The 20,127-nt window shown below is 37.6% G+C and overlaps 1 protein-coding gene across 1 annotated transcript in view; it reads left to right on the top strand.

The window, feature by feature from the left end:
- Nucleotides 1-369: 369 nt before the first annotated feature.
- MPP7 (MAGUK p55 scaffold protein 7) overlaps nt 370-20,127 on the top strand; it is a 112,821-nt gene continuing 93,063 nt past the window's right edge. The window contains exons 1-2 of the mRNA XM_074157630.1: nt 370-502; nt 19,010-19,128. Coding sequence (XP_074013731.1) covers nt 370-502; nt 19,010-19,128 — 252 coding nt within the window. The remainder of the gene's footprint in view (nt 503-19,009; nt 19,129-20,127) is intronic.

Raw genomic sequence — 20,127 nt, 5'->3', positions numbered from 1 at the left:
AACACTATACAGAAAAATATTATGCAGAAGCTTTAAATTCTTCTGAAGGTTGAAGACTGATGTGATGGCAAGACCAGGAGAAAGTTAGTGAAGGCAGCTGTTTTCTTTTCAATTTGGTTGTTCTTTTCTCTATGTTGGTGTATTAGTCAATAACATTTGGTAGTTGCCATAGATATTCCTATTTTTTTATTGGACTCTATACCCACAGTCTTTTTGCCGCTCTGTTGCCGTTACACCCGCAGCTGACTGAGTCAGAGGCAGCATCTTGCTTCTGCAGTGCCTTTGAAGTCCCATCACGTTTGTGCGCCGTGTCCTTTATGCAGTAGTTCCAGTTCAAGATTTTTCTGAGGGTTCCTGCTGACATCGTGCATGTACCACCTACAAGGGTGGTTGACCAGCTTTGGAAGCCCATCAGGAGACACCAGCAGGTTCCAGCAGTCTGTTGGAGACCCTGTGATTGAGGAGGTGGAAACTTCTTCAGAAAAGATTAAGGATTCAATAGGTCTCATGTTACAACTTCCAAGAGAATAGACCACCATTTTAAATTCAGATTTTGTCTACCAAAATAGATTTACTTCTCCCAGTCTAGAAAACCTCCTCTGGCAATTTCCTGTGCTGACTAGGTTTTGGAGACTTGTATACATGTCCCCAGCCATTCAATTACTTGAGGCCCCATGATGAATACAAGACTGAATGGCTGTCAAATTTCCTGTCTCCACATGAAATATCTATCTGGTAGTTCAAATACCATTTGCAGGCATGCTGGCTTAGTTCTGGAAATCAAGGTTACAGTCTGCATAACTGTAGCATCCCTTAGAAAAACAGGTTGAGTGTTTTTATGTCCTGTCCATCCTGTCCCCCCATTTGTAACATTGCTAGGTTCATAGTTCTTCTGTTTTTACCTGTTTTAAATCAGTCAAAAGTCTTCAGCCTGCTTTTTAAATGTGAAGAAAACAAATTTATAGTCATTAAAGTGCCAAAAATATTAAGTAACTTGTAAAATAACCTTTCAGAAATAAATATGCAGTTTATTGAGGTTTGGATGGGGAGTCAAAGGTAGAACCACGTCTTAATGCACGCTGTCCCCAAGTGCATGATTTGAACCAGTTTTTCTACCTCATCCTTTGTAGAAAAATGAACTTGACTGAAAAGAAATGTGTGTGTGGCTAATGGAGTCACTTCCATTCAAAAGCAATAGAGGATGCTAGAAAGAAGCTACTAAAGCTAAAATTATGTGGAAGGCTGTTCATCTTGGCACTCTTTGACTGCCTTCAACCTTCCTGTTTTATCTGACTGCCTCTATCCGTCATGACTAGTCCTCCTGTATTGGCCTGGGTGATCAGGAACAAGATTTATCCCCTCATCCCTTGGTGAGGGGCCCCTCTTATATGTGGCATATGCAGAAAAACTGTTCCCTCGGAGAGCTGTAATTCTAGGATTTTGCAGTTTTGGAAGTCGTTCCCTGGAGGCTTCTTCCTGGAGGCTCCTGGCTATTTATAACCGGGGAGGGGGCTTGGCACCCCAGTACGTTCTGTCACCTTAATGAGCTTGGCAGTGAAACGAACTAGAACTGTGTCTGGTGTGGTGGATGTGGGGGAGCCCTCAGAAGGCGGGGAACAGTGCTGTTCCCTTACAGGCATCTAGTTTTGGGGTTCTTTAGTATCAATTTGAGCGGAAAGCCCTAGAAATAGAAATGTCGTTCATTATACAAGTAGATGCAGGCAGAAATAATTAAAATTACTTATTGTTAAATTTTAATTAGTTAATTTTATATTGAGGTGGTCAAAAGCGGAAATAGTTGACGTTGGTACTTTTCAAGGTGCTCCTCTCCACAGCTGGGCAGGCGGCCGGGCCGGGCCCCCTGAGGCGCGGCGAGTCCCCGGGGTGTAGGGCCCGGCCCCCTGAGGCGCGGCGGGTCGTGGGGAAGTCGGGCCGGGCGCCGCGAGGCCCGGGTCGGGCCCGGCCCGGCGCCCCCCGCCGCCGCCGCCGCTAGGTGTCAGGCGCCGCGCACGGCCGCGGGCCCGGTGGAAAGTGCCCGGCGTGTGAGGGGCCTGCGCGGCTCTCGCTGTTTCCAGGCGGCGGGTGCCAGCAGAACCCGATACGGTGTGATATATAGAAGCAAGGTACGGCTGGAATAATGAAATTTCAAAAATAAGCCCTTTTTAGAGGCTGGTTGTAACGGTCCTGCTGGGTATTGTAAATGCCTCAGGTGCACTTGATACTGCTGTTACGTTCCTGGCGTTGGCTTCTAATTTTTATGGAAAGATGGATTGAACTTCAATTTAAGAATATTCGGTAATCCCTCTCAGGACATACTGTAACAGCTGGTATTTCTGTGTTGCAGCAAATCGATTCCATACAGCAGTCAGCAATGCCTATGGCTGGGCTCCGGCAAAAACTTCCAAAGCATTTTAAATAGGGCAAGCCAAAGAAAATAACATCATCACTGCAAAAATGTAGCTTAATTTGCTAGTTAGAAAAAAAAAAAAATTTCCCTGTTCCATTCCAGCAAAATATTAAGCATTTTACTGGTAAGGATTTCATCAGGTCATTTATTTTTCATTAATATATATTTAGGATCTAGAGGGAATAACTTTATGCCGTGTATAAGTTTCTTAAATAATAATGAGCTTGAATTTTTTAAAAATTGAATGATTTACTGTGAAATAAATATAAAGAAATCGATCGAGTTTAAATACGTGACATGTATGTAGATCAACAAGACGTTCCTCGTTCTGCAGTGAACTTTTTAAGGAACCTGAATTTCTATTTAATAATAGTGCATCTTTAATGAGAATGCCTTGCATGTTTGGGTTGGTTTTTTTAGTAGACAAAAGTATTTTAAGCTGCATATAAATCAAAGATGTGCCATTAATAGTAAATCATTTTGTTTTAACCAGTTTCTTACACGTATGAAAACTGAAAATGCCTCTATCCTTCATACGGTTGTAGTCGTGTGCTCACGCTAGGGACTGTAAGTCAGCTTAGAACATGACTTCTCCTTTATGGCGCTTGTATGTGTTAAAAAGAAAACAAGTAGAATTAATGCAAAGTGAACATGTTCCTTCTTAATTGGTACAGCGTGTCCTTGGCTACGATGTCTCTTTTTTTTTCTTTTTTTTTTTTTTTTCTTTTAAACTGCACCCTGGCTAGCTTTGCATATAGATGTTTTACAACTTTGTCATCACAAGATGAGCTTTCACTCTGAAATACTTAACTTCCTTATCTCAGTTTTAAATTTTAAGGTAACGGACTTTGTGCTGACTTGATGAATGTCAAAATATTTTTTTGGAAGCTGATGCTTTTTTAGTGAAAACTCACTTTTTTTCTTCACCACAAATGTTTATAACTAAGAACACACCAAAACGCTAACAAAACAATCTTAACAGATAGGTCTTTAAGTTTCATTCGGTACTTTTCATCATAGAAGAAGTTATCCAGGGTGGTAAATTCTGCTGTATTTGCTGCCTTAAAAAAACTCAACAGGTTCACTGCAGTTTGAAAGCTGACACGTGAAATCTTTCTTCGGGTAAACACTTACGGGAGAAAAAAAAAGAACTTTAAAAAGTTGCCAGACTATTTAAATTATAGGCTTATGCCTAGGGACGAGTTAACAACTAGGTTATATCAAATAATTGATTTAAAACTTACTAAACAAAATCTTGTGGATGGCCCTTAATATGTTGCAATACTTTTAGCCATGTGAGGATTTTTTTTTTTTGGTGAAAAACAAAATTTTGAACAGCATACAGTGTTTACATCACCTGTATATTACTCTTCCACAAGACTGTTGCCAAGTACAAATGTGTCCAAAATATGCATTTTCAGAGCCAAGATGACTTCAAAAGTCATTCTGATTAATATGAATGTGTTTAAAAAAAAACAACAAAACCCAACAAAAACCAAACCAGCAACAGCAGCAGCGAAACTCTCTTCTATTTGTTTATTTTTTTATGCTAAAGCAGAGCTATGCTGCTTGCTTTCTTCAAGGATCCTTTTTGTTCACTGATATCTGGAGAAAACCCGTTTTCTGTTAGCTTCTACTTCTCCCTTCCTTCTGCCTGCAAACACATCAGACCCCTGCCCTGCTATTGGTAAACATTTCCAGTCTTGACTATGAATTTCTTTTCACAAGTTTGTGTTCCAGTTTCATATTTAATGTACTTGAATTTAAATACATTCCCTTATATTTGAAATTTTGTTATATATATTCTGAATTTTCCTCAATAACTTTTAAAAAGAAAGATCCAAAATTAGTATCAGTAGGCCTGTGCAATAATTAAAAAATATGTCTTAAAAAAATACTGACTTTTTAGTAATGAATTACAGAAAAATTCTTTAGGTGATCTGTATGATAATGGCTTCATCAACTCCACCAATCAAACTGCTATTTACCTTACAGAAGTGTTTGCCCTAGTCCCGTTTTTTTACAATTTCAGTTAAAATTTAGATTATATTTTCAGATTACAAATAAAAATTGCATGTTAGATCTTAAATGAACTGAAAACAATTAAAAGGGGGCTAAGTAGAAACATTGAATAAATTACCATGCGAGTAAGCACATTTTTTTTCTGGGATAAGTAGTAGTAAAATTTGAGGGACTTAAATTATTTATTGTTTTAATAGTTTTAATAAAATAACCCTAGACTTTAACTCCAACATGTTGGGTATTTTGGAAATAAAGAGTATAATTTACATGAGAGAAATGTGTTAAATTATTTTTACAGCAGAATGGGACTATAGGCTAGACTGAAGAAAACAAAACTTGTTTCACCTGGGGGAAAAAAAAAAATCTTAACAGCCATAAATAAATGCAAACCGCTTTGTTTTAAGAGTCTTAAATCAAAAGGTTATTTTGTGATAATGATTGGATTTGGTTAGCTGCAGTAATTTACAGTTTAACAATGTTCTTAATTGTAAAATTCTGTTTCTGTTCTTTCTAGGAGAAACCAGGAGATAGCATAAATCTTCGTAGACAACTTGGCTGCAAGCAGTTAAACAGAAATTTGCTTCTGCCTTCTGGCTGCAGAGCGCTAGTCTGACGTTCCTGCGTGACAGTCTGCAGACTAAATCATGCCAGCGTTATCAGCTGGATCTGGAAGTGACACAGGTACACAAGCCAAGGAGGAGTGCATGTTTCCTCCAGATCGTATTTGTTAAGTCTACGGTCTCTATTTCAAGAAATCATCAAATAAGATAATTAATTATGGTCTCAACAGATGCTTAATTTAACATTTTAAACATAACCTTTTCCCCTTAAGTTAATCTAGATATATGAAACACGTCAGGTAAAATAAATTAATTTTTAAAAGTCCCACCACCACCTCCTTCCCTTCCGTCCCCAAGCCCCAAAAAAGAACAACTCCAAGCAGATATTATATATGGATCTGAAGAATTTAGATTAGCCTCTGAGCATGGTTCCTACAATGTTAACTTGAAAAAGGAGGAGGGGAAAAATAAAAAAAGATGATATCATACATGCCTTAATATTTGCAGCAGTCTAGACTATCCCCTCTGTGAGTTACAGTTATCAGTGAAGTTATTTCTGAGCACAGACTGTTTAGTTTTGACACTTCTTTAACAAATTAGGAGAAGAAAAATACTGTCTCAAGTTCTCTTCCTTCCCTTGCCTTCCACGTCAGAGTCCAGTTCCTATCACTGACTGCAGGCAGTGGGAGTGCAGATATGTAGCTTTCCATAGTTTTCACCTTCTTTGTCACAATATTAGACTATATGGAAAGGTTAAATCTCATCTTGCTATTATGCATACATTCTCTTCCTCTGGCAATGTTTTTGTCCCTGTTTTAGGGACAACTAAAGTTAGTATTTTTTGCTCGAGAATGTTCGGTAAATAGGTGATCTGGCTGCGGTCACAATACAAAGATCCCTGCTTTCCACCCCAGTGCTTGTTATTCTAGATCACACAGTTTTGTGCACAAGGAGTTACACCAGGATTTTGAAAATGAAGACAGAGATTTCAAGTCAGAAATCCAAGAAATATGTGTATAAGGAGCTGCATTTGATTCTTATTTTAAATAGACTGTACAGTTCAGTGATTTTTTTTTTTTTTTTTTTTCCACACCTCTGGTCCATGCAAAATTTCTCTTAGGTTAAAAGATCAATTTTTAGATTGGGTATGTGTGTTTACTTATTTACTTATTCATTACCATGGGGAAGGAGGGTTGTGTTTGGTTTTGTTTGCTTTTTTTGGTCTCCCTATTCCTGTGTTTAAGGGATTTTTCTATCAGCTCGCCAAACCCTACCTCTATATACGTTTCTTTTCTTCTCCTTCCCCCATGGAAATAAGTGCAGTTGAAGCTGTTCAGTATGCTAAAGCTGAATTTTGGAAGATTTGTCAAGGTCTACTCCAGGCTGACTTTCCACTCTGGATTTTTCCTTTCTTTATCACGCAACCTTTTGTGTCCTTCCAAAAGCTGCCTTAATTTTTTTTGGTTATTATTACTTGGCCAAATGCTTTCTGACGTTTCAGAAGTCTCAGCAACATGTTGAGATGAACAGCAGGGGGATGTGTGATGACTGGTGCCTGATGCTGACAACTTTGCTTGTTTTATTGTTTAAAGAATGGTAATATGTCCAAAAATAATAGTCGTGGACATACTCACTGAATAAAGAAAGAAAAGGGCTCCAAAAAGTGGGAAAAAAATTCAATTTTAAAATTGTGTGTTAAAACATCTCTAGAAACATGTTTTACTGTGCTGTTTAATGCATAGGGGTCCCCAAATACACCCTTAATAATTCTGGTTGTGATAAAGCTCAACTATCTCCGTTCTCCCAGGAAATCTATATTAAAATGTGATATGTACCATTAATATCGTGCTGTTAAATAATACTGCTTGTTAAATCCAATATGTTTTCTGCTGCAAGTTGTAAATTGTTTCTTTAAATAAAAACTTGCATTTGGAGGGAAAAGAGAATTATTTTCTTCCAGTTTTTTTATTGTATTTCCTGATGGGGATGATAGGTATTTAAGTTTTTTTTTAATAATTACGTCAAACTGTGCTTTCTGTCCTGGTTGTAATACAGGTGGTTTCTAATCAGAGCCCTGCTTTTCTGCTATTACTGTCTCTCTTAGATTTAAAAGACTAGTTTTCCTCTTGCCCTGCCTGAATAAACTGGTGCAATGAGTTGAAACTGCTGTAGTCCAGGAGAGGACTATCGGGGGCGCTGCAGAGTTAGCAAGTCACTTAATGGGGACCTAACAAAAATGCACCTTGAGGGTTGGGAAGCAACTTCATTTACTCTGTCTGATAAGACTGTTCTATTAACACATGCAAACAAAACCCCAGCCTAGCTTATTTTTGTTGCTGTTATATCCTGGTGAAGTAAAAGCAAACCTAGATTTAAAAATGAGGGAAAGAATTCATTGAGGATTAGTAAATAGAAGTGTATCATCTGTGAATATCAGAAAGTGGCCAAGTCACGGGCTATTGGAAACTGAGACCAGTATGGAAGCACTGATGATTTTTTTTTTTTTAACATACTCTTAGGCATCAGACCAGTGTCAAAAGCAGGATAGTGTTCATGATGTACCATATTTGATCAGACTAAATGTTGACCTACTTGTGTTAATTTTACATAGCTTTTACCTTGTCAACAGGCTTTAATAGGGATGTCGCCGTGTCCTTGCAGTTGCTTTTTTCATATACTTATACCATATTTTAACCTGTATGTTCTTCTGAACGCAGACCATGCCTCTTAAATCTGTTTTGAGAGGCATTTACCAGACTTTCAACTATGATAAATCATGGTAACAATATTTGCAATCTTTTGTTTAAACCATCTGTTTTAATTAATTTAGATTCATCAAGTGACTTTGAAATTAATCTTGTACCTTGCCAGTCTGATCTGGTTTCTTCATGTTAAGACAGAGGAGGAGTTATGTGTGCACATGCTTCTTTCCCTTCCACTCTTCATGGGCCATACAGAAACCCTATTTCTATATAATAATAATAATGATGATTGTTATTATTATTTGTTTATAATGTGCATAATCCTGCTCCTCCCTTAAGTTTTATAGTCCTGTCAGTGTCAGGTCAAAGTTATCTTAAAGCAGCCACCTTGAACGGAAGGTTGAGCTCCTGCCTGAGGCTGCATCTGAAGCCCAAAATATTTTCTGTCTTGCAAAAGTCTGCTTCAACTCTGTGTGGAAGCCCATCAAATAGGAAGAGCAAGAAGACTTGCACTTTTGCAGGTAAAGCTGGTCTGCAAGATCTGGCACTCGCTTATCTGATATATTTAGGAAGATTTAAGTTTGCAGTCTGGCTTCACAATAGTTGATGACAGCTTTGTTGCTGACTTTGGTGGAGCCAAGATGACATCATTATGCTTTAAGTGTTGTTTTAGTGTGAAAAACATCGTAAAATTGTTACAGATTTCTTTCCTCTCAACCCTGTATCAACCTTGCTCAGCTGACGAGTTTAAAAATGCTTTTCTGTTTGTCCTTAAAAACTAGCACGCAAATGTGCAAAGCAGACTTTGTGTTCTTCATTCACGTATTGTCAGTGGGAAAATCACATTTACGAGCCAGGTTTGGCCACTAAGTAAAACTGTGTGAGATTGCTTAAATATAATGAAAGGCAGAAACAGTTAATTAATTTGAATATTGTAAATTATAAAAAGAAAAAATGTGCAGGGCTTATATTAGTTTCTTCTTGAGTACATATAGGAGCTAATGCTGTGCCAGATAGTGGAGTTTTTTCAGTATTATGAGCCTGTAAAACTGAATACGTGTTAGTTTTTTAAATTTAAAAAAAAAAAACACCACAACACATTTGTTACTAACCAAACTAACTTCGTGTGGCCTGTAAAATAGTCCTGGTTTTAGTGTTTTCTTCTCTGTTTTGTAATCCTACAAAACAAAGCTATGAAATTTGTTCTAAATGTTGGGGATTTTTCCAGATGACATTTTTAGTAGCGTATTCTGTGGTTCTTTAAAACTTATCTTGATCTCTGAAGCTGCATGCTCTTGATGTGGATATGCTGAATACTGGTAGAAATATTTTGGTTGAATGTTATGTTGATATCATAGCTCTGCAGTTCATACGGATTATCTCCTAGTGAAGTGAGACCACTGCAGTCAATGCAAAGTTCAAAGACAATTTTGCAATCATCTGAACACAGAAAGGTGCTATCCTTGCTTTTACTGTTTTCATACACGTGTCTTCCCTTTATTTCCTACTAACGCATTCTAATCAACTTGCCAGTTTTACCATTATTTTTTCTAAGAACGCTTGATAATGAGAAGGATAAAAAGGTGGAGAGGAAAAAAAGAAACAGTAACACGAAGAAAAAGCTGAATAGTTGGGTTGAGCTGCGAGGGGGACATCAGAAACATTTGTAGAGGCAGGAGAAATTAAGCTGAAGTGGCTAAAGATTTTAACCTTCTAAATCAGTTTTCAGAACGAGGAGGGAGAAAGAAATCAGGGAGTTCTATTTTTACAGACTGTTTAAAAAATGTAATAACATAAAATGGTGGCCAAAGATCTGGGTTCATTGTTGTGAGATGAAGAGAATGGGACTTTAGGAGGGCGATGAAGGAAAGATTTCTGAGAGTAGCTCCTCGGTGGGAGGCTGCCAGGGCAAAGGCTTGCAGGGTGATGGAACGTTGCTCCAAGCTGCCTCCGCTTCCCCGCCGACCTGCCGCAGTGGAGATGGAGCAGAGGGGAAGCCTCCGCTTACCTCCTTTGCACCATCGCTTGTCACTGAGCCATAGCGTCCCACCACAAGTGCCGTATCTAAATGCCTTTGGCTGCATCATGATTTCAAGGCTACTTAAATTTCTCACCACTCTGAAATGCACAGATATGGCTAGATTTTCATGAAAACTGATACACTAGCCGAGGCAAAAATTATACTGAATTAATAAATAGAGCCAATATTTTACCATGCATTCTTGAATTCTCCCCATCTCCAGCTGCCAGAGGCATTAAATGGCTTGTAGGCTAACGTTAATATGGAAGACTTGGGAAAAGTATGAGACGTATGGCTAGCTTTAATTGCTATCAGATTTAATTTTAAAAAATATAACTTGCTGGTGTTGGAAAGGGTATTTATTTTGGTATCAACATATTTATGGTGGCTGTTGGAAAACTTGTTCAAAGTAGAATGAAATTTCTCTAAACTGTTCTGTTTTGGGTTAATATTTTATATTATGCTAGACTGATTCAGCAGTGTGGAATCAGAAAATCTGTGCAATTATATTTACTGATGGTAAACTCTTTAAAACTTACAGTTCTTGGACACAAATTTAAATTCAAATGGTCTGGCAGCTGTAACAATTTTTAATCTCTTTTTTTTTTTTGTGAGCAACATGTAGTTTTGTGGTAAATTTGAAAGTGTGGCAGCCTATGTTGTTTTTAACTAGAGGCTTAAATGTATAGCTACGTTTGTTGAACGAAAAGCTGTAGTTACAGAAATGGTTGACAGTTCCTAGTGATGCCAGATGTCCTTTGCCGAGAGCAGACTGCTGTGCTGTACGGCACAAGCTGTACTGCCAGCATCCAGGTTAGCCAGCAAAGTATATGTATTGTGTGCGTTTATTGTGAGATGAAAGGTTCCGTGGCTTCTCAGCCCAACATCAGGTCAAATATTGGCTGATTTAATAAAACTAAAGCTGTTAATCTGAAGGAAATCTAGTACTACTAAGACGCAGTGAGAAGCTTCCTTGGCCAGCTCTTAGTTGTCTGTTGTGGAAGACAGGGGTTCAAATAGGATTTTGTTTTCAAAATAACACATTGGTTTAAAAAAAACCCACAACCAACCAACCCAAACCACCTTGATGCAGCATATTAATCTTAGGGATAAACTATGAAATATAATAATTTCAAACAGTTTAATTTTCTAAACTTACTTTCGAGGTAAGATGACAATGTACTTGACTCTTGAAACTTTTCTGTATTCCTATATAACTCTATAGACTTGTATATCAAGTGAACGTGCCTGTATGCACATATGACTGACTGGTGTAATGGCATAGCTTGTTTTGAGTGTTAAACTTTAAACTCAGTCATACAGTGAGACACAACACTAAAAGAATATACTGGCATGTTTTTGGGCATCAGTACTGCCTAGGATGGTAGGACTTTTGTTTCTACTCTCAAGACACAGTAAGACAGGTTGAGATATATGGTAATCAAGTGGTGTTTCCAGTAGTTTTAGGCACAACTGAGTTGAAAATAGTCTTGGCTTCTGTTGTTAGAAGTCTTTATTCAGTCTCTTAATGAAATATTGTGTCCTCCTTTTGCAGATGTAAAATGCCATATTTAGTATTCCTTGCCACCCCTCCCCAGTGCCAAGTCTCTTAACCTTGCAAACTGTGACTAACAAGTTAAACATGGCAAGTGTGGCCAGTGACATCCTAGTCCTGGAATGAGTTCTTTCCTGCCTGCCTGCTTGCCAGGTAATTCCTATTGCCTCCTCTAGTGTTGATGAAGATCTAGATAGAAATAGACTCACCAAGCTGATGTCTATACAAAGGACCAGTCAATTAGTCAAGGTTATTCAAGGTGTCGTAGTATGCAGGCTTTGTTGGTGGAGCCGAGTTTTAAAAAAAAATATGAACATCAGATCTTTGTATGAGCTTTCCACAAGCTGCTTATGGATTTGTGCTTGATAGGTCACTTTAAATCAGTTTTATGTATGTGTTATTCTTGCAGATAATAGGAGAGCTTTTGAATACTCATGAAAGTACATTTTATGAACTTTCAAAGTATCGTGGTTGACACAGTGTCTAGTAACTACATTGCGAGGGGTTTCAATTTTGAAGCAGCTTTGATGAGCCATATGAGCAAGAACTCTGCAGCAACAGTCTTGCTCTGGATGAATGCAAATAGGGATCGACTATTTAACTTGCATCAGAATGTAACGGTATGTAGTATGCTAAATCTGAAATACACATGTTGAGACAAATCCTAAAAGACCAATAACTGTTTCAAACAACTGCGGATTCTTTAGCTACGGGAGCCAAGTTTCAAAACTGAAGACTTTTCCATTTTGAAGGAAATAATATTATTAAAAGTGGTGGGCTTAAATGATTGCTCGCTTTCTACATTTTCTGTCATAACGTTGTTTTAAGGTGGGTTAACAAATTACTGTAGCTCAGAGGAATAAAAATTAGGTACAACTAAAGACTGTATTGCCCTTAGTGAGTAGGTAATCTTGTTCTTTGAGTACACTTACAGCAAAATTCTTGTTTTCATTAGGAAAAAAAATAGAACATTGACATTTCAGTTGCTGTACCATCAGCAAGGATTTCGGCATTTTACTTCTTTTGGGAATTAGCAAATAAATCAAAACAGATTTTTTTTTTTTTTTTTTTCCCAAAGATGCTGATCACTTGCATGTCATGATTATCTAGTTACTCAGTATCCTGTACCTTTGAAAATTAGAGTAATCTTTTTTTTTTTTTTTTAAAATGCTAAACTGCAAATTTAAAAAAAGGTACATGCTGGAATGAGTTAATCACTCTGGTCTGCAAAGAAAACTTGTTAGTCTTTAACTTTTTGCAGTGTCAGGAAGCCCATATATTCAGTGGTATTACTTAAGAGAACATAAAAAAGAACTATTTGTAGCACATAAAATTGAGCACATAGTGGTCTTTTTTACAACTGGAGTCTGATAGCACGGTGCAGTGTGTCTATCCTAATGCATATGTGTACTGCATATGTTTTTGTTTGAACCTGTGCGTAAATACTGATCTCAAACTTCAGAATGAAATAATTGTCACTATTTAGTGTTAGTGACTGATTTTATTATGCAGCAGCATGGATGTCAGAACGAGTGTTTCTACTGCAATGCTGTTTGCTTTTGTGTAAGGCAAGTGTTGTCTGAGCCTTTATAGAACTGTAAAGTGCAGTTCAAATGTGAAAAATGTCAGCTTGTTATAAATGGCAGCAAATGGTGCTGATTATTTTACCTTTGACAAAGTGGAAAATTTAAAGGTTGGTGTGTCCCATTTTATTAATACAATAAAATTTTACAGTGTTGTTTTGGGCTTAGATATATGTTCTTTAGTGTTTATTATCCCTCAGTTACTGTAAAAATTTTTGATTCAAAGTCTGGCATCATTGTTCAGAATGCTAATTCAGGAAATTAATTAACATATGAAAGCAAATGCGCATCCATTTGTCTCCGTTTCTTTTCTTACGCTAACCAAAACAAAGTTGGTGTTTTCTTGTAATATGCAAGAGTGATGGAACGCAGAGACCATATTTTTTTATCATTTAGCACTAGTTTATAGCTTCCACAGACTTGTCCTAATAATGAAGCTATGAAGGATATGACAAGAATGGTGATATTAAATTTCTCTAGACTAACAGTAAATTTTTCCATTCTGATGTCAAGAATGTAGAGCATCTGGAATTTGCAGTGTGAGTGGTTCAGTACGGGAACACTTTCATCGACTGCTTAGCCATTTATTCTCCTCCTAGGAACAAGCAGTCTTCTATAGAATATAACACTATGAAGGAAGCAATTTTCTAGAACTGGAAAAATCCTTAATGTCCCGTTGTTTCTGATTTAAAAGCTTTCCATTGCTGCTTAGTCTTAAATATTATTACATGTGCAAATTTAGCATACACATTTTAAAATTGGAATTGCCATTATTATATACTCTGCTTTTCAGATTGAATAAAGCTAAATTGTATTAATTAAGCGTAGGAAAAGCTGAAGATACTCTGAAGACAGGAACTGCTTAAGTGTGTTAAAAGAAAAAAATTGAAATTTATCCATTACCTTTTTAAGCAGGGATAGTGCTGAGTTTTCAAACATAGCTGGATTTTCCCTTGAAATTGTTTCCTTAGTCCAAGCTGGCAGAATGTTACAAGCCTTATTCTGCAGCCATTTTATCTTTCTTGCTCTTGCAACTCGTCCAAAATCTTCAGAGTGGTTTCTTTATCCATGACAAGCTGTTGTAAATTTTAGTTTTAGATTATGTATGTGTATTTAGATTATCTACATGCATATAGTTTATAAGGACTATTTCTGTAGGCAAGGTTATCTAGTGAGTGGTTTTTAATTCCCTGTGTCACTTTCCTTGGCTGAACTAAATTTCATTAAAAGTGTATTGTGTGTCCAGTATTAATTTATTATTTTTTAATGTTTTTATTCTTGAATTGGGTAGTCAGAGTTAATAGACTATATAAGCACTTTCAGACACCCCTCTCCCTATTCCACTCTTACAAGTGTTTTATAGTATTCTTATGTGCAATGCCTGTCTCCTTTTATTAATATTTCCATGCTACAGGCTTTTACTTAATTCACAAACAGTATTACATACTGTACCTAATTTATATAATGTGAATATTCTTCATATATAGCAGCATAGTAATATCTAAAACTAGGAGTGGATTACTCCATTTACCTAGAGTTGACTCCTATTACCGCTGCCTTGTTTAATCTCGAAAGGGCTTTTTCCTCCTCTGTTTCAATGGTTTGGGAAAGTCCAGGGTTGATTACATTGTGATCTGTTGTTGCAGTTGTAGGACTGACGGGGCTTACTTCCCCTCTTATAATTGTGAAATAGTCTTACATCTCTGTGTTTAACCTAATTGTTAATTTTTTATGTATGCTCAGGTCTTCTGGGATCTTTGAATAAATGATCTGCTTTTTAAAATCGAAGTAAATGAGTTTTTCTTGTGTAAGTCGTGTTTACTTTACTGGGTTTTGACACCTGAAGTATTTTGATACTAGAAAATACCAGTGGGCATATGACTCCTTTTAAATATGAAAGCTGGTTAAATTTAGGCAAACTAGACTGAAAAAAAAAAAAAATTACAAAAACCTGAGTAGAATAGAAATAGTATATAAAAAAAGAAAAAAATTTTTTGTGAGGCTCTTTACAGTGTTGTCAGCATCAGGCATTAAAAACCCAGGATTTTGGTTTTGGCTTTTCATTATTTTTTTTTAAACACAACATCTAGATACGTTTTCAAAGCGCTTTTTTTTGTTGTTGTTGTTGATTTAAATTGTGGGCATCTTTCCAAAAATGTGTGCAAAATACTTCTTTTAATAGGAGGTCCATGCATGTCTGAGACTGAGAGGGGATCTCATCAATGCTTATAAATATCTAAAGGGTGGGTGTCAAGAGGATGGGAACAGATTCTTTTCAGTGGTGCCCGCCAACAGGGCAAGGGGCATCAGGGACAAACTGGAACACAGGAAATTCCATCTCAACATAAGGAAAAACTTCTTTACTTTGCGGGTGCCAGAGCACTGGAACAGGCAGCCCAGAGAGGCTGTGGAGTCTCCTTCTCTGGAGATATTCAGACCCCACCTGGATGCGTTCTTGTCCAACCTGCTCTAGGTGACCCTGCTTTGGCAGGGGGGTTGGACTAGATGATCTCCAGAGGTCCCTTCCAACCCCTATCATTCTGTGATATGACTCAAGGAGGTGGGATGACCAAGAGCACAACTGAGGCTTGGCAGTCATGTGCTTACAATAGTAGTATTCAGCTCTGAGCTGCTGATATATATCTCATTCCATGGCTTATGCGATGACCATGCGTTTTTAATTTACAAAACAGTTCATCTGAATATAGGGGGTATAGCTATGACCTTTTTAAAATTTAATTTTTGTTTTTAGAAGTGATTGAAAGCGTTCAGTGTAGTATCAATTCAGTCTTGAGAATTGCTACTGAGAAGATTTTAAAAAAAATACCTGGTTTCAACAGCCTGGCAGTACTAAAACTGGTGAGAAACTTGCACTGATTTCAGTAGCCCTTGGCTCTGGGTTACAGAACCACCTGAGATGCTAGTTAGTTGTGCAGGAGGTTTGAGGTTGGGCTGAAGCAGTCTCTGCTGTTCAATTCAAATTACTTCTCTTGCTGCATGGCAGGATCTCTGTCCAGTGACGCCCTACAGGACTGCAGAGATTTGAGGTACCCCCCAAAGAAAGATGGATGTTGGAAAGATGAATGTGACACATTATCAGATCTGGTAATTTAAATTAGGCCGATAAGTAGTTGCCAATGTTGTGGTTTCAACTTCATTTCTAGTTAACAACAACTGGACAAGTTATTTTGTCCCTATCCCTATTACAAAAGCACTTTCTTTTAAATCCCATTTGCTAGTAAAGTCATATGCCAGCCAGAGTTTTCAATGTTTCTTCACACTGCAATGGATAAGAACAACACACTTTGTGTAACTGAGACACAAATAAAGTGCGACAGTTTAGTTGGATGGGCGCGTATGTAGAAGATCCACATACTGTTTTCCTTCATATATAAAAATCTGCATGTCCATCTGAAAGTCTTTGATTCTGTGGTATTGGGCACTGTAGAAGGAACAAGAGAAAATGAGACTGTTTCTAAAGGTAAACCTTTACAGGTGCTAGCACCTGCTGCCCTTACCTTCTGTTTGGGAAGAGGCCACAGCTGAGATCTTTGTCTTCTGCTCTCCCCAACTAAATACCCTCAGTCCTCCTTCTGCCTGATTTTCATTTGGCTCCTTGATTGAGGTTGGATTTTTTTTTTTTAAATTCCTGCCTACATAGTGCTGAGCTTCAAGAGGAGCCTGAAGAACAGGAGCATGGTGTTCTCCAGCATGCTGTATGGCGTAGTCATCAGGTTCTGCTGCTCAGAGAAGGGCAGGATTCTGATTTCCTTCTGGCTGAAAGCTCTACACGCTGGCTTGTAGGGCCAAAGCAGGGCAGCACTACAAACATAGCCCTGGAATTGGACAAAACCGGTTAGAACCTGCTTAATTTTCTCCACTTTCCCCAGGAGAGTTGCACAGATCGGGTGCATTGCTGTCGAAGCTACCAGTAGTGCACTGGGGACGCGGACACCCATTTCCCTCGAAGGGGCGATTCAGGGCTATATGAATAAGTAAAGCCCACAGACACTTTTGAGCTGGATGTGGAACCCGTAATGAGTGTAAGCACCTGCAGGGTTAGTCAGTCTTGGAGGGCCGGGTGGCGGGATTTTTCCTCTGGGAGTTCTGTGCATAAAACCCAAGTCTCATTATAGGCAGATTCAGTCTCACCCTGTGTCACTACTGTAATAGTTAATCCATCAGGAAACATGAACTTCCATTTTATTTTCACTGGGGATTTAATTATCAAAGCTTTGAGGAGCAAGTAACGAGGATAGAATAGTTTTATAGTTGATTATATGTGAAATTTGAGCAGATCCGATGTATCAAGGAAAAGAAAGCTTACTCTGTTATACATTTCTTATTTGAAGGGAGTGGGTGAAGTTAATATTTTCTTTCTTCTGAATGGCACGCGTGAATTGTTCCTGAGCAGTTATGCCCCAGTGTAAGCTTACACTGAACTCTCTATTTCATTTTCTAACAACCTTCGAGTTATTCTGAGGTAAATATATTTGCAGTAACAAAAATGGCTATGTGCAGAAATAAAAGCCTGAGTGTAAATAATTTTTTTCAATTTTCTAAATGAAAATGTTTTGAAGCATAAACTGCGTGATAAAAATAAACATTTTTTCTTAGTGCTGAAGTTCTAATAGTTGGGAAAATCAGAGCCAAGAGTCCCATTCAAACCACTGTTCTCTGGGTGTCGGCTCAATCGCTGGCTGTGTCTTGCTAGGCAAGGCTCGGTGGTCTTTTTCGCTCCGTGTGAGATTGTAGCGGTTTGAGTTGCATTCTCTTTTTGCATTATTTCTGAAGCATAAACAAGAGCAGGTTTAAATACAAGCAACATTCTAAGAGAAATGAATGTCAACCACCAAAAATGCTTGGACCACAAAAAGAATGTATCTGGAAGGAACCTTTTTTTCCCCAAATATTTTACTGAAAGGCAGTAAAAAGACAAAAATGTTAAGTGATCAGATCCCGAAGGTGCTATATGTAATTTTGAAAGGGATATGTAGTGCCTGGAAAGGTTTTGAAATTATGTTTACTAATAAGTATTCTAAATCATAAGTTTTAGGGAGATAATAGGCATAATAATGATAGGTAATCTATAACATACAACAATGTTCTTTACCAGTAGAATATCTTGTTAATCTGTCCTTGTGATGAACAGCAGCACTTACTCAGACTAAAAATAATAGCTGGACCGTGTATCTTGGATCCCAAGAGGGTATTGGTGTTTTTGTAGACAGCAGACAGGAGAAAAAAGGCATTTTGTCCTTTTTACCCCAAGTAATCCCACTGGAAAATTAAACATGTGCTATGAATTGATATCGACTCATGCCAGGTTACCTCCCTAAAGAGGGCTGCTGCAAACACTGTTGCTACATTTCTTGGACAGCAGTTTGATGGCCTGTGTGCATGATGGATATTTTATGCTGTATGCTACTGTGGAACACTGTGCTACTGTCTGCCCTTCGGAGACCGCTGGTGAGGTGTGCCACAAATAACTGGGAACAGCAATTGCTTTAACCCTACGGAGCATCTCAAATACCTGCAAATTAAAACTGTTACTGAAGTATTTCTGTGTGCGTGTGCATCTGGGAAAACTCTGTTGGTTTTGATTTTTAAGGTTTAATCCTGCAAAACAGAGAAGTTCCTTTTGTCTTGCTGTGGATTCCTACTGAACACAGGATAAAAAAAATATTAAGAAATATATTAGCAAGAAATATTTAGAGAAACCACGAACCTTTTTTTTAATGGACCACCCTATCCAGTTTCTGTTCTTTTAAGGAAGTTTTTCCTATTCATGACTCATTTCACTCTTTGGCTAACATCAAGGGAAATGGAATAACGATTAAGCAAAGGAATGTATGTTTTTTTCTGGTTTTGTCCTTTTTTCAAAACTTTTATGAATTTTCTGCATAACCTTGTGTAAATATATATGGATGTAGAAGCCTGACAACTGTGACAAGGTAAAAAGTACACTGCTAATACTTGCTTCTTAGTAATTTTTTTAAAATGCTCCTTTTGGTTCTACAAGTTAATGTTATTCTGGATACTCCAGACTCCCTATTCGGTTAAAATGACATGCTCCAGGCAGCCAATTACACAGAACTGTTAAGTGAAATTAATGAGATCACCCCCAGATTACACTTTGTGTTTTATTTTCATTTTATAGGTCTGTACGAGCTGCTGGCTGCATTGCCAGCCCAGCTGCAGCCACATGTGGACAGCCAGGAAGACCTGACCTTCCTCTGGGATATGTTTGGTGAAAAAAGCCTTCATTCACTGGTGAAGGTAAACCACATTTAAGTCAGATTCTCTTTGAGAAGAGCATATGGAAAAATGTTTTGAGCGCCATCTAGTAAACCAGTGATCAAACTGTTGCTCAGTGAAAACAAAACAGCCTTGTTTTAACTCTGTTTCTGTGAGGGGTGGAAGTTGTTAAATAAGATTCTACCAAAAATACATAGATGATTTCATTTAAGAGTGATGTTTTGGCAGTGTAATGCTAATGCAGCAAACATATGTTGTTTGCCCTTGTTTAGAAAAAAAGAGTACGAAATAGTAGCAGGAAATCTGAGACTTCTTTATGGTCAACATTCAAGACCTGGAGTTTAGCTTAAATAAATAAATGTTCACAGCAAAAATTAGAAGGAATATATTTTCTGAGGTCAAGTATGGCAACAGTTCAGTAGCCACATTAATTTAAAATAATTTCCTTTAACAAAGTCAACTGAAATTCTAGTAAGCTGTTTCTTTTATTGGCATGCCTCCATTTAAAATTGTGTTTTGCACATAAATATGTTGGACTAAAGTACAACCTAAAATAAGTTTGGAAGAATACTTGAGTAAAGTGTCCTGCTATGAAAATGATCAGCAACAAGAAATCAAAGCATGCCATGGGAGTATACAGAGCTACCCTGCTAATGGTAAAATTGCTTATAGCAGAAAAATGGGACCAATCAGCTGGTTAGAAATGTTCCACTCCTACAAAATGGTAAGTATGTCTTCAGTCTCCAGTACTGAGCTAATTCAAGCTGCAAGGAAATTCTGAGGTCTCAAACGAGTCAGTGGAGTCACCTTTTTCCATTTCTTTTAGCTATCTTATTCCAGAAAAGGATGTAAAAATGTTGATACCTGGCCAAAATGATTTTCAAATTGGCTGAGAAATTACATATAAAATAAACAGAAATACTTGCTGGTAATTGATACACAAAAGGAACAAACAGAGGAACAGTTCTTGGCAATACTCTCTTGCCTAAAGAATTTCATCAAAGTTTCTGAAGTGCGGTG

This window comes from Numenius arquata, chromosome 12 (assembly GCF_964106895.1).
Source record: "Numenius arquata chromosome 12, bNumArq3.hap1.1, whole genome shotgun sequence".
Lineage (NCBI taxonomy): Eukaryota > Metazoa > Chordata > Aves > Charadriiformes > Scolopacidae > Numenius > Numenius arquata.
The sequence above is the reverse complement of the archived record's forward strand: the minus strand, read 5'-3'. Positions and strand labels throughout refer to the sequence as shown.